The sequence below is a fragment of the Saccostrea cucullata genome, unplaced genomic scaffold (genome assembly GCF_032062105.1).
Source record: "Saccostrea cucullata isolate Sc308-1 unplaced genomic scaffold, CSIRO_AGI_Scuc_v1 ctg1443, whole genome shotgun sequence".
Classification (NCBI taxonomy): domain Eukaryota; kingdom Metazoa; phylum Mollusca; class Bivalvia; order Ostreida; family Ostreidae; genus Saccostrea; species Saccostrea cuccullata.
Window position 1 is genome coordinate 258,145 of NW_026930741.1, and position 19,766 is coordinate 277,910.

Sequence of the window (19,766 nt, forward strand, 5' to 3'; positions counted from 1 at the left end):
CTTTTCAGTTGCACCTTATTGCACTGTGTTTAATTGTGATATGTGGACTCCGTGTACAGGTGCATGTGGTTCACAGCAGCAGTACAGATTCCGAAATATGTTGCTCTGTTAGCGTAAAACCTCGTAATCTTAACACTTGTTTAATTCATATAATAGAAGCTTGAATTTTCCGATGAAAATGAGTCAATTATGTCGGACATGTAAAATGTTTCACTTTTTTCGTGTAGCTGTTATCTGCATCACGATGGCGCTTGTTGTCGAGGTAAGAAAGTAGTAATCTTACGTTAATATTATTAGATGGAAATCTTTAAGAAAAAACCTATAACTTATACTTAGTGTCTTCGAGTTCTATAAAAAGGTCGTTTATCTTTAAAAATGATACATTTTCAATTCCAACTCATAAATACAAAGATTTAAAATGTCCTCAGTGGGGGATATTACATCTTGCAAAATATTTAGTACTATTGTAGATAGGACAAAGAATACTATCAATTTGTTATTGAAGTATTTGTAAAACGAATTTTTTTTCATATATGTGAAATGAATTATGTTGATCCCCTATATGTTAATACTTTTTCCATTCAAAGTATCACACATATAGGATTTTTAGTAACAAAAAGTTGTAGAGATCAATAAGGAAGGTTGTTGAGATGCAGCTTGGTGAACATCAAAGAAAATTTACAATTTATCAAAATTTTAGAAATATATTTAATTTAAAAGCATAGAAATATTTAAAATTTTAATATCTGTACAAGTTCCCCCTTTCTAAAATCTCAAGAGCTTAACTGGAATAAATTAATAACAAGAATAAATTTTAAGCCTCCCAGAAACTATGCATTTTTATACCTTTTCAATCGCGATTTCAAGAGTAATAAAATGTCTTTGTGGGTCATTTGAAATGCTCGAGATAAACCTATTTATCTAGATCATTGTATAAATATGTAACTTGTTGTTTTGGTCGTCCATATGGTAAAGAGTTTACTTTTATTGATCTATACGCCGAGAGTTAGAATCCCCCTGCACGACGTGGAAACCGGTTGTATAAACCAAGGTCCAGTTTTGCAGAAGTTGCTTGCACCAAAATGATCCCCCATTTCTCCATTGTCCTGAGTGCTGAATATAGACCTAAAACTTACAGCTTTTACTGGCTAGTTGAAGGGATCCTAAGCACAAACACACACAAAATCTGCTTTTTTCGTTAGGTTTTTTATTAATATAGTCACATATGCAAATGGTTTTGTAAATCTATTAACTTATTTAATTCGCAAGATCATGCTGTGCGTGCAATCGATTTGTAAACCAAAACTGGATACATACAGATATGTTAATGTTCAATGATTCATCTGCCTCGTGAGTACTGGTCAATGATTATTTTTTAAACTTCGAGGTCTTTTTTATGATTCTGGTAGGAAATATCAAGTATCAATTAAAAACATCTTAACTGACATATATCATACCAACTGTTACGCCTTATTTTTACATTAAATTTATCTTCAGAATACTCCTCGTCACTAGGATGGAGGCTCACGGCGAATTTGTCCATACTCCACCTTTGTACATGATCCCACCCTTGGAATGTCTGTTAATGCCCTGTATTACCGACTTATTACTCTTTTGATAAACAAAAAAAAAAATACCGAGCAGAACATGATGAGTCTCATTATTCAATATTTTTGATGTTTTAATTTTTATTATTTTTATTTCAGTGACTCTACGTTGTATATATTAAAACTTATCCAATATAAAATTTTAGTAAGCAATAGGTTAACATGTGCCTCAAATATCATTTTTTATTTTCATTGTTTAGTTGATTGTACGTTGGTTTACGTCTGTAGTTTTATGAAAATTCTTAAGATTCTTTTGCACATTTAAAAATTTAATCAAATATAAAGGAAAACAAAAACAAAATGATATCTTCTTGAGAATATAACTTATTTATTCAGTGTATTTACAACTACACAAGACACACTTGGTGGGTGAAACCGGTCATCAGGGAACGCTCACTCCTTAATGGCACCTGATTCTTTCTCTGATGGATACGAGGTCTGTGCTTGTTCCGCTGCAGTTGGAAAATTAACTGTAGTCAGTGAATAATTCGATAATTTCGTAAATAAAAGGATGTCATAAACATAATTGAATATAAAATAGATTAAAATTCATTGCGAAGCAACGAGTAGATCTATCATCGGGCTTTTGAAAGTGATGTATAAAGCCCTTTACCCGAACGATATCAATATCGAGGCAAATTCATGAAAATCACACCATAGAATCATTTTTTTTTTTTTTGTCTTCTTTATGTTTCAATTGGAACTTTTTCGGCATTGGTTTCTCGTTCAGTTGTGTCAAATGTCAAAAAAAAACAGGGAATTTTTTTAATCAAAACTCAATTTCAAATCATTTTTATACTTTATCAAATGATTTAAGAAAAAAGACTTTATTTCTCCACTGTTCCTGGTGTAAAGCGAAAAATCAGTAACTTTAATTGTCTTTATTTAGAACTTTTAAATTAATCCCCAAAAAGTCCATGATTCAATCGTAAGTTCTTTATAAGAAAATGCCTAGAGAAAATAACATTTAAAAATTGGACGGAGTGATTTTTTAAAAAAAACAAAAATAAAAATGATCTGAAATTATAAAAATGCTACATGTATCCCGAGAAAGATAATTGAATATGACCGGCTGTTTTCCGAAAAAAAGGGAGTAATGTCAATAATATGGTCAGTAATAGGGAAAACGAAAAAAAAAAACAGGAAAATCTCTGTAATGAAGTTGGAAAACCTTAATAAAACATTTACTAGTATAATATTCAACTATCAAGACATAATTCGCTTTAAGGGAAGTTGTTGACCTGCAGGCATGTTCATGAAACTTTCCTAAGATTTGTCCTAAGATTATTCCTAAGATATGGTTTAGGAAGAAATTTAGGAACATCCTAAGATCAACTTAGGACATATCATAAGATGTATCTCGACGGTGACTTAGGAAGATCTTAAGTTAGGACATCCTAACTTACAATGAACACTTGTTTCCTATACATTTATCGATAAATATAAAATTTTGGAGACATTTACAGCAAAGAAAAAAGATACATAACATTAAAAAGAAAATCCATTTACATGTACATGTAACCTCAGTATATTTTGAAGTTTGCATATTTTGAATTATAAGATATTTAGTACAGCTTGTAAATCGTATTGAAACAAACAAATTACAGTTAAGATTTATAGTTTAAAAATATTATTAACCTCTCATTGATCTACCAAGATGATCCTTATGATATAAAGCATAGGCGTCGAAACCGGGGGGGGGGGGGGGTCTAGGGGGGCTTACACCACCCCACCCCCACACTTTTTTGCAAAGATATACATAATATAGGCCTTTTGGTAACATTTCTTTTTTACTCCCAACCGGTTAATTCTGAAATTAGAACATGTCAATAATTACATTGTCTCCTAATTCCACGTAATTGCTAGGGAATCGCGGAAGGTTGGGTGGTCCCTCGTTTTTTAAGGTAGGTTTATTACCATTAATCTATGATAGAAGTTATGATAAATGGTCGGTCTATCCCCGCCTTCCCTTTTAATTAACGAATAACTCCGACCCCCCCCCCCTCCCCAACGCCCCAACACACATATGTGTATTAAATATGTTTTTGTAAATAGAAAAAAAAAATTATGTCAAGTTTTTTCCCCGAAAATTTTAGTTTTTGGCTTCTTGATAAGGGGGAAAATTTCAATATTATCTCTCAATTTAAACTATCGAAAATTGTAACATATGTTGCAAAGAAGAGGTCTTTTGGTAACATTTCTTTTTTAATTATTTTTGTAAATCAACAGCTCATATACGGACTGCTTAGAAACAAGAAATTGTCGCTAATACTTGCAATGTTCAAAATCAAAAGCATCACAACAAACTTAGGATGATCTTAGGACAAGTTTTATGTTGTCCTAAAGTTAGGAAAAACTTATGCAAGTTCCTAAATTTAGGAAAGCTTCGAGAAACTGACTTAAGACTAGGACATTTCCTAAGACGCTCTTAGGAGACACCGTAGTCCTAAGATAGCTTCATGAACATGCCTGCAGGTTCAGTGTACTTTAGCGACGGATATCAAAACCCTTCTGCTTAATTTTCACTATCAATTGTCCTTTTAGACCAGATGATCTTTTAATTCATGTTATCACAATGTGTCCTATTGAACTTTGTCGGATTTACAATATTGATCATGACACTGAATTTTCATTTTACGTTAGCAAGGAATCCAATTTTGGAATCAGTATTCGGATGTCTATGATGGACAAATAGCATAAGAATTGTGCTGGCTTAGTATATTCCATTTGCAAAATTAGGAACCTTCAAAGTGCGAATGAGCATGTAAAAACCATACTTAAACCTTAACCTTAACAAGTCTTTACATAAGAGGGATTGATTGGAATTGATTTCTTTTATCAGTTGACTAACTATATTACAGTGCACGTTATATGTGATTTTCAGAGGTTAATATGAAATCCTTTAAGGTGTTGTTGCTGATTTGTACCTTATTCACCGATCAAGTTTTCTCATTTGAAGACTGTATAGTTGAACCGGATTGCAATTTGTTTGACTGGCTACCCTGGACTAAATGCACTGGTAACTGTGGTGCCCAATCTCAGTACAGGATCCGGCATATGTGCTGTTCCCAGGATGTAAAACCACATACTTTGGAAAACTGTTTGGTATATTGTAATAGAAGTATAACTTTTCCGATGAATGTTAGCCAGCCATGCCGTACGTGTAAACATGGCGGGGTTCTTAATATTTCATCTTCATCGTGTATCTGTGATCTGCATCATTCAGGAGAGTGTTGTCAGGGTAAGATTTAACTGAAGTAGATCCATTGAAGAAGCATTGAAATGTACATATAATATTTCTGTTCACATAAACTTATAGGTGTCTTAAAATAGGCTATAAATTAAGTTAGAAACTTTAAAAAGACGTCCTATATTTATTAATTAACTGTGTTTATTGTTGATTATATTACACGTGCAACAACTGATTATAATTTGGTTCATCCAAGTTACAAAATTTCAAGGAGGATTTAACTAGGATTTTTCGAAAAGTCTATGAACAACTGTTATTTTTTTTTTACTTGACGTCATTTTATATCCACACTTGGTACATGCAGAAATATTTCAACAAATACTTCAAATGACATGTGTAACACATAAAATTATTTTAGCATTTCTTTGCACTTAGCGAGAATGGGAATGCAGCGCAGGTCAAATTTTGTAATTTACATCAATTTCTAAATAATGTCTGTAGTCCTCTGTAAAATGGCGCAAAAAGAAAGAAAAATCCTTAACGCTGTAATTAAAAACCGTTACGCTGATTCATATTCCAAATTATAACTTAATATTTTGCTTCGTTAAAAAAACTAATTTCAGAAGATAGGTCATGAATTGAATACTAATTTGGATTACTAATAGATTACTTTCATAATCTTTCAATACAGTTTGTCCTGTCCATATGGGATTGGTATTCCTTTACACTAAATCTCAATTTTATTGTTTCTAAAGGTTCGGAGAATTTTTTGCCCAGTTCACATTTCTTATTGTTCGAAAGGCATTTAAGAATGACCACGGTTATTGTCATCCTTGTCTTTAAAAAAGAGAATGATGTTTGAAAAGATTGCAAATCAAAAGCATTTTTTCAAGCTTTGAAAAATTACGAATTAAAAAGTTTCCTTCAAGCTTTGATAAAGTTACAAATCAAAAAGGATTTCCTTCACGCTTAAGCTTTTTGAAGGCATTTGATGATTTAATTTCTTATGGATACCAGATATGATGCCGAAATTTTAACCTCCCGATGATTAATTGAAACCAAGAGAAAATGTTACGCCAATAGAGGAAAAATCTGGAAGTTAAGATGAATTAATTCAAAGATGTTTTAATGAAAATTAAACCTATGGAGATAACATATGGGGATATTTAAGATCAAAAACACACAAAACAATACAAAATAGGAGCAAAGCAAACAAGGTCCTTCAAATCCTCAGAGGTGGGATCAGGTGCCATGGAGGAGCAAGCATCCCCTACCGATCGGTCACACCCGCCGTGTGCTCCTTGTCATGATCGGAAAATAAATGGAAAACATGCTTCAAAAATCTTTGTCCTCTTGTTAGGGCAGATATAAATCAAAATATATGCAATTTTTAAATATCTTTTATAAAATATTGACAAGTACTTTAAATACTTTGAAGATGCTGACTGACTTTTTTCATTCTGATTGTAAGGCCATCATTTATACAATGAGTTGTCCCCGGAATTTTCTGATCATTAGAAGGAGAACACGGCGTGTGTGACCGGTCAAGGCCATCATTTATACAATGAGTTGTCCCCGGAATTTTCACGTTATTTCCTGATCATTAGAAGGAGAACACGGCGTGTGTGACCGGTCAATAAGGGATGCTCACTCCTACATGGCACCTGTTCCCACTTCTGATGTTTTGCAGGATCATGTTTGCTCTGTTCCTATTCCTTCTTATCTTATTCCTTATGATAAATTCGTATAAACCGAGGTCCTGTGCCACAGTCGTTGATGGCGAAAGGTTCCTTAACTGTCCCTCCATTGGAAAGTAGTGTCGCCTGATATAAATATGAGTGTAAAATTCTCGACGGAACGTTAAACAGCAAGAAAAATAGTGAAACAAAAAGGAAATGCATATTAAACCCAAGATAAAGGGGAAAAACATTGAACCATTTAAGTTCTTTTTTACATGTTGTTTTTTCAACATAATTGAGTTTTTCATTATTATCATTTAATTTCTACATGTATATGGAATCTCACAATGCTATTAATAGCGTACAGGTATAATGTGCATCACATAGGTGATAACTTCAATTTAAATTATGTCAATCATTTCCTTATATCTCTTTTAATATAGTTACTCATTAATCTGCAAGCCATTCAGATAAAACTCTCTTCATAAAACAGTTTTGACATCGATAAGTTTCTTGACGTAGGTTTAAATTTTTGTGTGGTTTATGTTTAAAAATACCTGGGTATAACTATATCAGTATTCACCTTAACAAGCAATTACCACACGGCGACTGGCTTCTCACTGAGAACTTGATCTAACACAAACACCGCAATAATCTAGATTATTGATGTACAGGACAGGCGTGCTTTATCTGAAGCAATGAATCTTTTGATACCTTTATTTCTGTAATTTAAGATTAAAAATTCTTTTATTATTCTGTACTCTTAAATGAAAAAGAAATAACTTCATTTTACCTTTCAGAATAATTCTTTTACTCAAAATGTTAAAACAAATAGACTGAAACTTTGTTTTTTTCCGATTAGTATGTATAATATCAAGTTATAAACTTTGAATTTACCGGTCGGGAATAAAATTTAGAACAAGATAGTTTCTAAATGTAATTATAACTTTTCATTTACAATTATACTTAAAAGTCGCTGGGTTTTCTGTCTTATGTAGTAAACCATAAATAAAAGTATATTCTGTCAATATACATCATTTTATGTACTGGCACATTGTAAAAAATGGAATATGCTATTCAAAACATCTCTTTCATACAATCAACAATTTTTAAATTTTAAAAACTACTTAAAATAGGTTCATTTTAATGAGATCTTGTGTCAAATATTAAGGGTTGTAGATTTGATGCTATATTTCTATTTTATTGAGAGATACGGTGTCATTTTTTATCTTATTGATTATAGATCTGGTGACATACATGTATTTGTTGTTTATTGATAAAGACCTGTTACATCTTACTATTATTTGGAACATACATGTATCTGTATTTTGCTGATAATGAATCTTGTGAAATATCGATATATTACTGATTATAGACTTAGCGACATAACTGTATTTTACTGAATATAAATCTAATGACATGCGAGTATTTTACTGATATTCATAAAACATATTTGCAACTAAGTTCCTTGACCTTTTTGTACGTTTTCAGTCATCTTTCAGTTAAGTGATTGGTAAAGGAAGATAACGAACAGTATTAATGCTCATAATTCTATAAAACAATAAAAAAAAAATAGGAGCACAGCAAACACGGTCATCCTTTGTATAGACCTGCTAACGTGCCTTTCTGTTAACTAATCGTAACTAATTATGTGGCATGTTGTATTCTTCTAATTGTAGATTTGGTGACGTACCTGTGTTTTTATTGTATATCAGGTGACGTCGTATTTTTCTAATTGTAGATTTGGTGACGTGCCAGGATCATCCCTGTAAACATGGAACCTGTTCCGACACTAATGCCACTTTTGTCTGTAACTGTGACAGGGGATACAAAGGAGTGGACTGCAACACACGTAATTATCAACAGTTTTTGTCTTGTTTGAAAAGTCGGTACACTGTGGTTCAATTGGGTTCAGAAAGTGCTTTTACTAAATTTTGCAAAATATAAAAAAAATATTTTGAAATTTAAAAAGAAAAATTGTAGAAAGTAATATTTTATTTGAATTCAGGTAAGAAATGTTCCGATGGAGTGACTTGCGATAAGGGAGGAACATGCCGAGACGTCACAAATGGATTTAAATGTCAGTGTCGCAGCAAATATGGCGGCGAATTCTGTCAAAAAGGTATAACATTCTAAGATTTAATATACAAATTCAGCGAGATTTTTTTTTCATTCACGAATGTCTGAAGTGCATATGCTTATAAATGTATGGTTTTAATTGTTTTGAAAATCTTTTCTGAAAATAATTTCCTTTAATTGGAATTCTAACTAACAGTGACTCGTTAATAAAAATCTTTAAGCAAAGAAATATTAGATCATGAAAATTATTACCGATGCAGATTGTGCACTGGCATCCAGATTATAACTAAGAGTGTTTTGTCAAATCTTTTTCGACACTGAATTTATTTTGTTTTGTTGCCACTTAGTTTTATACTGATTATGACAATTTGACCATTTTTCTAATACACAAATTTCGGCTTGAATTTTCATTCTTTTTTATATAAATGATTACATCTGAAATTTAAATTTATGTATAATAGCCTTAACCTGCAGTGACAATCCCTGTAAGAACACAGGATTATGCACAAATCAAGGAGGGAGTTTTACCTGCAAGTGCCCTTATACACACAAAGGAGACACCTGTGAAACAGGTATGATAAGTACGTTTTTAAAATCAATATTAGCGTCAATGAAAAATTTAAATAATATTTTTTTTACATTTCCTTTAAAGTTAAGACATGCGCTGACAACCCCTGCCAGAATGGTGGAGTTTGTACTGATACATCTCCTGGATTTACTTGCGCATGTCCAGCAACTTACAAAGGACTTACTTGTAAAACAGGTGAAAAAATCTAAATTCAAAATATACCTTAAAACTATAAAAGCAATCATTTGTACTTTATATTAAGTGTTTAAAAAGGCTCATTAAAACAATTGTAAGGTTTCTGTTTGGAATTTTATGGATGAAAAGTAAATGATACTGTTCCGTATTTTCAATACAGCTGTTACGTGCAGTGACTCGCCCTGTTTACACGGAGGTACGTGCGCTAACAAAGGAACAAGCTACCAGTGTACATGTCCGAGCATCTACAAAGGACAACGATGTGAAAAAGGTATACATTGTAAAGTATTTTTTTAGTTTATAGTACAGCTTATTATAACTATGCAACCACGAAAAAGGTGAATTATTTTAAAGAAGCGTTGTAAATTGATTTTATTTCGATTTCGATTGCGTATTTGAAACAAAACATCTTACGTGATTAGGCAGTTGTAGAAAGTTTTTTTTTTTGTTTTTTTTTCATTAAATTCAAATACACTTTATTTGGAAGATTGTTTATTTTATTATAAAATGTGTCAAGAAAACAAAAAAGTGAACATGCTCGAAAGAGGGACAGAGCCAAAGCTTATCTCTGAAGGCAGAGGTGGAACAAGTGTCGTGGAGGAGTTCTTAAACATACCTTGTCAGTTGGTCAAACCACGATATGGTCTTAATAATAAGAGAGTACACTGGAACATTTGGTAAAAAAACCTCAGTGTAAATTCCGTATAAAATATATCCTGAACAATTGTTTTGAAAATGTCAATTACTACTGGATTAAATGTAGGACTGTTTTGCAAACAAGGACTTGGAATTTGAAAATTTTATTCAATATAAAAAATTACTTTTATTGAGATTGTAAACATGCTTGTACATTTAACATTCATTTGCAAATTTATTTTGTTAAAACATTCTAATCGTATACACAAGTACTCTTGAGTTGACATCAACAAGATGTTGAGTTTCTGATTGACTATATGTGGATTTTCAAAACATGGTTCTCCAACAATCTATTGGAATTCCATTAGGTACCAATTGCGCCCCATTATTTGCAGACCTATTTTTGTATTCACATAGAGCAGAATTTGTCAAAAATCTTAAAAGTGAACAGAAGGGAAAACTTGCTGTGGTTTTCTAGACCTTTAGATATATCCACGACTTATTGACAATTAAAAAAAGTTATTTCCATTTTTATGTCGATAAGATATATTCCGGTGAGCTTGAGACAAACGATACCAGAGAGTCTGACACATTTGTTGCATATTTGGACATTCAACTTGAAAAAGACGTAAATGCTAATCTAACAATCAAATTTTATGAAAAACAAGCTGAATTTAACTTTTCAATTGTCAAATACCTTTACTTATGCAGCAATATACCTTCATCACCTGCATACGAGGTTTATATACGGTATTTCAGTTGATATGCAAGAGCATACTCTAGATATGTTCAATTTTTAAAACGAGGTAAGTTATTGACAAACAAGTTTATGAAAAAAAGAATATCAGCAGTCTTGTTAAAAGTCAACATTTCGTACGTTCTACTGTCGATACAATGACCTTGCCAGCAATTACAATTTATCATCGAGTCAAATGCTGCCTGACGTTTTTCATACCAATTATTAGTCCATTATTTACACACTGAATTGACGAGAGATTCTTCAACTAGCGTCGGAATTTCATAAATATTATGGATTCTGTTGAAAATTACGCCAGACGATGGGCCAGATATGAAAAAGAAGACGTTGACACCTTGTCAGAATGGATTAAATGTATCAGATCCATGTTAAAGTCACTTATTAAAAGATTGAGGGGAAATATGAAAACCATCTATCCTTCTGTGTTCAGTAAACCAGAAGTGAAAAAAGAATTAGATATATTACACGATCAGTACGTACTGGTTCCTGCCGACAAAGCAGGTAACAACATTGTTTTCGTTTGTAAGGCTCATTATATGAATTGCATTCTAGAAGAACTTGGAATTAATTCTACAAGTGGTAATCCTACTTGTACTCATACTTCCCTTCCAAAGGAAGAAATTCTTCAAAATCACCTGACAGTTTTGAATACTTTTAATATTCCACAGAGCCAAAATGAATTTGAACTACCTTATACATATTGGATTCCGAAACTTCATAAGAATCCTTACAAACAAAGATACATTGCAGGTTCCAGTAAATGTTCAACCAAGCCTCTTTCGTTACTCCTCACTAAGATATTGACAGTAGTGAAGGAGAAACTTCAAGAGTACTGTGCAACTATATTTTCAAGAAGTGGTGTGAATCAGATGTGGATACTCAAAAATTCTAAAGAACTTTTGGACAATTTGAAATCACAAGACTTTACAAAAATCAACAGCTTAAAAACTTACGACTTTTCAACATTATACACAACAATTCCCCACGACAAATTAAAATCCAGGCTTTTTGATATCATTGACAGCTGCTTCTTCCATAAAAATTGAACTCGTAAATTTACTTACCTCGTCATTGGTCATTTGAAAAATTATTTTGTTAAAACAGATTCTGATTGCACACATAAGTACTCTGAATTTGACATCAAGAAGATGCTTGAGTTTCTGATTGACAATATCTATGTGGTTTATGGAGACCAGGTATTCCAACAATCTATTGGAATTCCCCGGGTACAAATTGCGTTCCGTTATTAGCAGACTTATTTTTATATTCATATGAAGCAGAATTTATGCAAAATCTTATACGTGAAAAGAAGAAAACACTTGCTGTGGCCTTCAACTCAGTTTTAATATATCGACGACACATTGTCAATTAACAATGGTAATTTCCATTCCTATGTCGATACGATATATCCTGGTGAGCTTGAGAAAAAGGATGCCACATCTGTTTCATACTTAGATATTTTACATGAAAAAGACGTTAATGATAATCTAACAACCAAACTCTATGATAAACGTGATGACTTTAACTTTTCTATCGTCAACTTCCCTTATTTATGCAGCAATATACCTTCATCACCTGCATAAGGCGTATACATATCTCAGTTGATTCGATACGCAAGAGCATGCTCTACGTATGAACAATTTCTACAACGAGGTAAATTATTGACAAACAAGTTGATGAAACAAGAATATCAGCAGTCTCGTTTAAAGTCATCATTTCGAAAGTTCTATGGTCGATACAATGACCTTGTCAGCAAATACAGTTTATCATTAAGTCAAATGCTGACTGACGTTTTTCATACCAATTGTTAGTCCATTATTTATACACTGAATTGACGAAGGATTTTTTCCGTTATTTCCTGATTATGACAAGGAGCACACGGCGGGTGTGACCGGTCGGCAGGGGATGCTCACTCCTCCATGGCACCTGATCCCATCTCTGATGTTTCGGGGGTCCGTGTTTGCTTTGCTCTTATTTTGTATTGTTTTATGGACTTTGAGACTGAATACTGTTCGTTATCTCCATATCCTTCATTCTCTCTGTTATGTCCTAATCATGACAAGGAGCACACGGCGGGTGTGACAGGTGGGCAGGAGATGCTCACTCCTCCATGGCACGTGATCCAACCTCTTATGTTTCAGAGGTCCGTGTTATCTCTCCTCCTATTTTCGTTTTTTTATGGACTTTTGAGCTTGAAAATTGTTCGGTATCTCAAAATGTTTCATTTAAAAGATATGAAAAACTTTAATCAGTTGTAAGGTATCTTTGGCATTCTAAAGATTACAAAAATCTTTCATTTCAAAATACATTTCTACAATACAGTTGTTACCTGCAGTGATACGCCCTGTTTACACGGAGGAACGTGTGTTCCCAAAGGAACAAGCTTCCAGTGTACATGTCCGAGTATCTACAAAGGACAAAGATGTGAAATAGGTATACACTGCAAAGTATTATTTCTGTTTCTACAACATGGCTACTCGAAAAATGCTTATCTCCTTGTAATTACATATAAATTAGGTAATTTTCATATTTTGGGATTGTATCAATCTTAAAATTTAAACATCCGTTGACATAAATAAGGCATGCCTTGTAATTAAAAGCAATTAATTTGTACTACATATATTGCTTACCGTTTACAATGTAAACGTCATACTTGATTGCTTCTGCATTTCAGTGAAGACTTGTGCAGATTCGCCTTGTAAAAATAGTGGCCATTGTATGAATAAAAATCCTACTGCATTTACATGCACATGCCCAGACACCCATAAAGGAATTATTTGTCAAACAGGTAAAATAACTTGGACATATTTCAATCAGGACTGACGCTCTAATATTCTTTTGAATAAAAAAAATTAATCAGATGCTATTGAATTACCTTTTTTCTAATTGGGAATATATAATATCTTTACTATTATATATATTAAAATACAGATATATATATTTTTTATCATATATATGGGGCATGTTTATAATTAAATATCTTTTTACTATAGTAATTAAATGTGTTGATACTCCTTGTGTACACGGATCATGTACCGATACCGGTTCAGGATTTACCTGTTCATGTGATCCAAAATTCACTGGAATTCTGTGTAACAAACGTAAGTCTTTTCTTCTGATGCTCTCACATGTTGCCCTTTTGTTCTGCTGCAATTACATTTCACATTAATCATAAACATCTTTCAATATTGTTGCGATGGGCTAATCTGATGACAAAAATTGTTCCTAGCTTCACATGAAACTGTGCCCTAAAACAGTAAAACAATCAAACAAAAAAAATAGAAAACCAAATAATATGTGACGTTGGGATATATTACGAGTGCATCTGTGTTTAATTCTGCTTTCAGCAATCCAGTGTTCGCCAAACCCCTGCCTTCATGGCACTTGCTCCACCTCACCATCAGGCTATAACTGTCATTGTGATGAGAAATATACTGGGGAAAAGTGTGATACACGTTAGTAATTATTTTTACTGAGCATACTATAACTGTCATTGTGTTGAGAAATACAAGTATATAGGGAAAATGTGATACACGTGAGTGATTATTCATCTTTACTGACCATAGGATATCACTATGGACACTTTTTCATATATCGGATATTTCCTAAATAAGATGTTAACTTATAATTATTAAGCATTATAAGATTAAAAAAATCACAATTCGGCAATGGAATTTAAGCTCCGTTTGAATGCAATGGAAAGAAACGAATTTATGCTCAAAAGTCAATTAAACAATACAAATTATGAGCAAATTAAATAAAAATTAATATCTTACGTCTTTTTCAGCAATACTTTGTTCCTCTTTGCCTTGTCAACATGGTACCTGTACGGACACACCTACAGGGTACAAATGCACATGTGACGTCAAATATACCGGCTCAAAATGCGATACATGTAAGTTAATTTCACGGAAAATAAGTTTGTAGAGCAATGGTTGCTTTCAAAGCGAATTTATCTTTTTATTTTATATGAGTAAAGTGTATCTTTATCAGTGATTTTATTTCCAATAACTGATTTCATGTGCACCCGACCCTTAGTTCGTGACTCCAGTGTACAGCTCTATAAGTTATCCTCAATGTTCTGATGTCAAATTGTATGCATCAATATAATCTGGTTTTTATCCTCCAATTTTGCCAATTAATTTTACAACAAATATATTTTCTGTTGAACCACAGTTAACCGTATTTATTTCTCATTTGTATAAAACAAATACATTTAGTGATCCAAAAGACATTAATATTAATTTTTATTTTTCAAAAATGATAATAAAGGTATTAATTAAACTTCAACTTTTCAACTGTTTCCTCTCCTCACTTGCGTAACAACATACAGAATTTTTGTCTCCCGGTTCATTTGATGCGAAAAAAAACATACTTCATGGTAATCTAACAACAAAGCTCTATGATAAACGTGATGGCTTTCACTTTTCTCTCGTTAACTTCCCTTACTTTTGCAGCAATAAAGCAGCAATAAACCTTCATCACCTGCATACAAAGTTTATATCTTTAATTAAGTTGATTCGACTTGCAAGAGCATGATCTACGTATGAACAATTTCTAAAACAAGGTAAATTATTGACAAGCAAGCTGATGAAACAGGAAATTCAGCTGTCTCGTTCAAAGTCATCATTTCGTGAGTTCTATGGTCGATACAATGACCTGGTCAGCAAATACAATTTATCATTGAGTCAAATGCTGAGCGATGTTTTTCACACTAATTGTTAGTCGATTATTTATACACTGAATAGAGGACGGATTTTACGTTGTTTCCAGATCAAAACAAGTGGGTCACGGCGGGTGTGACCGGTCGGCAGGGGATGCTCACTCCTCCATGGCACCTGATCCCACCTCTGATGTTTCGGAGGTCTGTGTTTACTCTTCTACTATTTTGTACTATTTAATGGACTTTTGATTATGAAAACTGTTCGTTATCTCGATATGTTTCACGCTAAAACGAGACAGGTTATTAACAAACGACTTGATGGAAAATGATATCAACTGATTCAGTTTATGTCATGAATTTGCCTATTCTATGGTCGATACAGTGAAGTTGTCAGTAAGCGCAATCTGTCATTAAGTCGAACTATGACGAAAGTCTTTCATACTAGGAAGACTGATATTTATACTCATAACTGTCCATGGTTTTTTTTCCTTTGCCCGATCATGACAGAGAAAACACGGCAGGTAAGACAGGTAGACAGGGGATGCCTACATGTCCATGGCGTCTGATCCTATCTCTAATGTTTACGAGGCCCGTGGTTTCTCTGCTGCAGATTTGTATTGTTCCACTGTACTGTTTTGGGTTTAAATACTGTTCGGTATTTCCATATCTTATGTTAACGAAATTAATAGGTTTATAATAATAAGACGATTTTTTAATGCTAAGCTCAAATGAGGTTTATGAAATCCTTATAATATTACCTTACACATGTGCGGCAATGGTCACATTTTTTTCTTAGTTTGTTCCAATTTTAACACCATTTCCTTCAGTGGTCATTGTATGGATCAGAGAATGATGTTTTGAGTGTATGCTAGGAACTTTAAAAAGAATATTTTATATTTTAATGTATGTAAAAAGATCTATCAATATTACATACTTATTTTATACAGTAAGAACATGCACATCCTCTCCCTGTTTACACGGGACTTGTACTGATTCCGCGTCTGGGTTTGTCTGTTCTTGTGATGAGTCGTACACTGGAGTTACGTGTGAAACATGTAAGAGTAACATCTGAATCGATAAGTATAGTATATAATGAAGACTCATAACATATACAAAAAAGATAATATACATGTATTATATCCCAGAAAAGCATAATCATGTAAGCAAACTTAATTTTTTAAGAGAATAGTGATTTTGTCGTTTTTTATACGAGCTACCTATTATACTTTTAAGGGGAGCAACGTGCAAGAAGTAGCGGTATTCATTTCAGTTTTAAAAGGACATTTTTAAAATTGCTTTATATAAGATTACATTTTTTAAAATTTTTCATAATTTTACTTATAATGAACCCGGATCGGCGGCTTTGTGTCTATACTTTTTACTCTTCATAAACATTAAACTTTAGTGTTGACCACAGACGAAGCATCTGAAATTCTTCTTCCCAAATGGCTGCCATATTTAGAATATGCCGTTTTGTCAATGACGTCCCTCGTTGGTCTGATGGTGGCTGGATGTGTCTGTTTAAAGTGTTGTCAGGCGTGTGGGGTCATCGATAACAAGGACGACGATGACGACGATAAAGAAGAAGAAGAGGAATATCTGAAGAAGTACAGAAGGGATTCTGTATTTCCACTTACACCGCAAAAGTCTGGAGTAGTTAATAAAAGTGGTGGATTGAATTTCTAAGCCTTAATTATTAACTACCTTGAAAGTGCCTTAAAGAATGATTTTTTACACATTTATCAGCTCTTTGTATTATTTTTGCTGTTGCTTAAAAAACAATGATATCAAAAATCTAGCTGAATTTACATTCAAGTAGACAAAATGAATTGCCAACTTTGTTCGTTTATATATCTTTATTTTTTCTTCAATGCAAAGTTTGAATTTGTTTTCCTCTCTGTTCCTTTCTCTCAATTAATAATTATCGAATAAATTGACTGAAAGTATACCTTTTAATGCCATTTTTAATTTTACTGAGAACCAAGGCTATATTACTGTATATTTGAATAGATGATTGCCTATCATGTCAAATATATTCTATTTTCATGTAAAATATTACAAATCTTTTCTGCATCTTCTGCGATCGATCTGGGATCACGCTTTCCATATTGCATCCGATGGGCCGGTCACAGCTTCCCGTTGTTCGATTCGAAATGAGTCAAATACCTTTTTCCGCTGCGCTAGAGCAAACAGCGGCATGCATGACCACTAAGTGTTGAGTTATAGAATTAAACAGTATTAAACGTGTTATATTTTTTGGAAAGCATGATTACATGAATTGTAATAAATACTATATTTAATGGCTCTTTTTTTCCTCCACTTTCCAAGGCAGGGATAAATACATGTAACACACTAATAATTTAATGAAATACGACGATAATGACCAGAAATAATATACAATCATGCATTTTTATACAAAAAATATGGATCTATGTAGCACCTTCATTATTTTAATTTTAAAAATAATTATTTTAAGATTTCTTACTCGAGTAGTATAAAATATACTATGTTAAACATTTTTGTATTGAATACATTTAACCTTGTTATGAGTATAAAATTGAATATGGGTTGGCAGATGAAATATTATTAGTTTATCTCAATTAACGTTGAAGTAACCGACAACTTTATTTCTTCGTCTTGAATGAATTATAAATACTTCAAAATATGAATTATCTTTTAAAACATTTCTCCCCAGAATTTGTCTCTTTCATGTGCGGATGTACAGGGGGTCCGGGGGGCGTACCCTCGCCCCCCCCCCCCCCCCCCCCCGGAATTTTCAAATTTGTTTAATCGCACATACTTAACTAAGTGAAGGTAACCTTGGGCCACCCTTAAAAAGTAGACCCATCCTGAAAAAAACAGTCATTTATAGATTTATAGGTATATAAAGCTTAAAAACCACCACCACGAAAAAGATATTTTTACGTTTAGGGAAAGGAGTTTATTTGCTTGTCAAGAAAGGTGTGGGTTGGAATATAATATTTGACTTGGATGGTAGTCTCGTTCAACCAGACGCTCGGCTGTCTCCGTAAACTCCGACCAGCAGAGTCTGGTAAAGAATCACGTTAGCGTTTGTAACCGTCAGAGGGCGCTATCTTGTTTACATTTTGACGATCCTTTTTGAAAACGAATGTTATATGTGTTTCTTCTTCTGGATCGTGACTTTATATTAATAAACTAATCTTTAATTTGGGACACCAAGCGAAAAATTACAATTTCAATCGAAGGAATGTGTATTACGCAGGTAGGGCTACACTACTTTCACTTTTGCTTTCGTACAGAATATTTGCAAGACATAATAAAACGCACTTACCTATAACTAGTGGGCATTACCGTAAACAATTCCTATCTAACAGCTTTAACTTTAGTCCTTTAACTTTTACATCTTTAAGTTATTTTTCTGTTGACTTATCATGTATTTATTTAAATCGTGTAGGTGTGTTCTTTTCAGCCAATCAAAAACTTTACCAGAATTTCGGTAAGCCTCGTTTTGGTGTTACAAACGATATTACGTATCTTTACCAGACCCTCTGGCTGGTCGGAGATTTACGGAGACAGCCGAGGGTCTGGTTGAACGAGACTACTTGGATGGATCCCCCCCCCCCCCCCCTCGTTAAAAATTTTTTGGATCCGAGTCAGGGTATTAACCGATAACATATTTGAGACAGTCTAGGGCTGGGTATTGGCCCGAGATTTCGTATTGCGATATATTGCGATATTTTTAACTGTATTGCGATATGTATTGCAATATTTTCAATGTAATTTAAATGGCATTTTCTTACTATATTTACTTTAATTTACATGCAGAATGTAAATAACTATGATAAGTAACCAACATGGAAAAAAAAATCTTGTTTATTTCATTTAAGTGATGCTCTGAAATGTTCCCACAAAACGACTTCTGTCTTGCTGTTTGGCTTAATAACAAACTTTTATAAGTCCATTTTTATATTTAATGACAAAATTCCTTAATCTAAGCATATTGCCAATATATCGATATTACAAAATCGTATTGCGATACGATATTTTTTGTCATTGTATTGCAATATATTGAAATATCGATATTATTGCCCAGCCCTATGAGACACACTAATGTCTTGCATAAGATGACCTTGCCGAAAACTTTAAATGAACGACAATGTTACGAAACAAGTGTTTTCAGATAGGACTTAAATGCCAAGCTATTAAATACCTTTTATTTTAAGGAGCCGACTGGGTTTTTATTGTGTGAAAACTACAATAGCGAATCTCTTCATTTTTATACCATATTTAACGTACATTAACTTCAGCGTACATGCCAACTTTGGAGAAAATCTACCGTCCAGGTATCCTAAAGGAACCGTCTCAAAATACTGGTAAATTTACTTTAGGATTATATAGGAAAGTGCCACT

The 19,766-nt window shown here is 33.0% G+C and overlaps 1 protein-coding gene across 2 annotated transcripts; it reads left to right on the forward strand.

Moving 5' to 3' along the window:
• The first annotated feature begins 4,467 nt into the window (after positions 1 to 4,467).
• On the forward strand, positions 4,468 to 17,275 carry LOC134229903 (fibropellin-1-like). 2 transcript variants are annotated; one of them, XM_062711685.1, is made up of 13 exons: positions 4,468 to 4,848; positions 8,218 to 8,328; positions 8,485 to 8,598; positions 9,017 to 9,127; positions 9,208 to 9,318; positions 9,479 to 9,589; positions 13,034 to 13,144; positions 13,386 to 13,499; positions 13,705 to 13,812; positions 14,059 to 14,166; positions 14,499 to 14,606; positions 16,322 to 16,429; positions 16,780 to 17,275. In XM_062711685.1, exons 1-13 carry the CDS (start codon positions 4,500 to 4,502, stop codon positions 17,058 to 17,060), a joined length of 1,845 nt encoding a protein of 614 aa, XP_062567669.1. In that variant the 5' UTR covers positions 4,468 to 4,499; the 3' UTR covers positions 17,061 to 17,275. The 2 variants fall into 2 exon arrangements, with proteins under 2 accessions (XP_062567669.1, XP_062567670.1); XM_062711686.1 differs by lacking the exon at positions 16,322 to 16,429.
• The last annotated feature ends 2,491 nt before the right edge of the window (positions 17,276 to 19,766 follow it).

Coding starts and splice junctions, on each gene's coding strand:
- LOC134229903 (XM_062711685.1), top strand. CDS start 4,500: ATGAAATCCTTTAAGGTGTTGTTGCTGATTTGTACCTTATTCACCGAT. Junction 8,599..9,016: donor CGGCGAATTCTGTCAAAAAG/GTATAACATTCT, acceptor TATGTATAATAG/CCTTAACCTGCAGTGACAAT. Junction 9,319..9,478: donor AGGACTTACTTGTAAAACAG/GTGAAAAAATCT, acceptor TTTTCAATACAG/CTGTTACGTGCAGTGACTCG.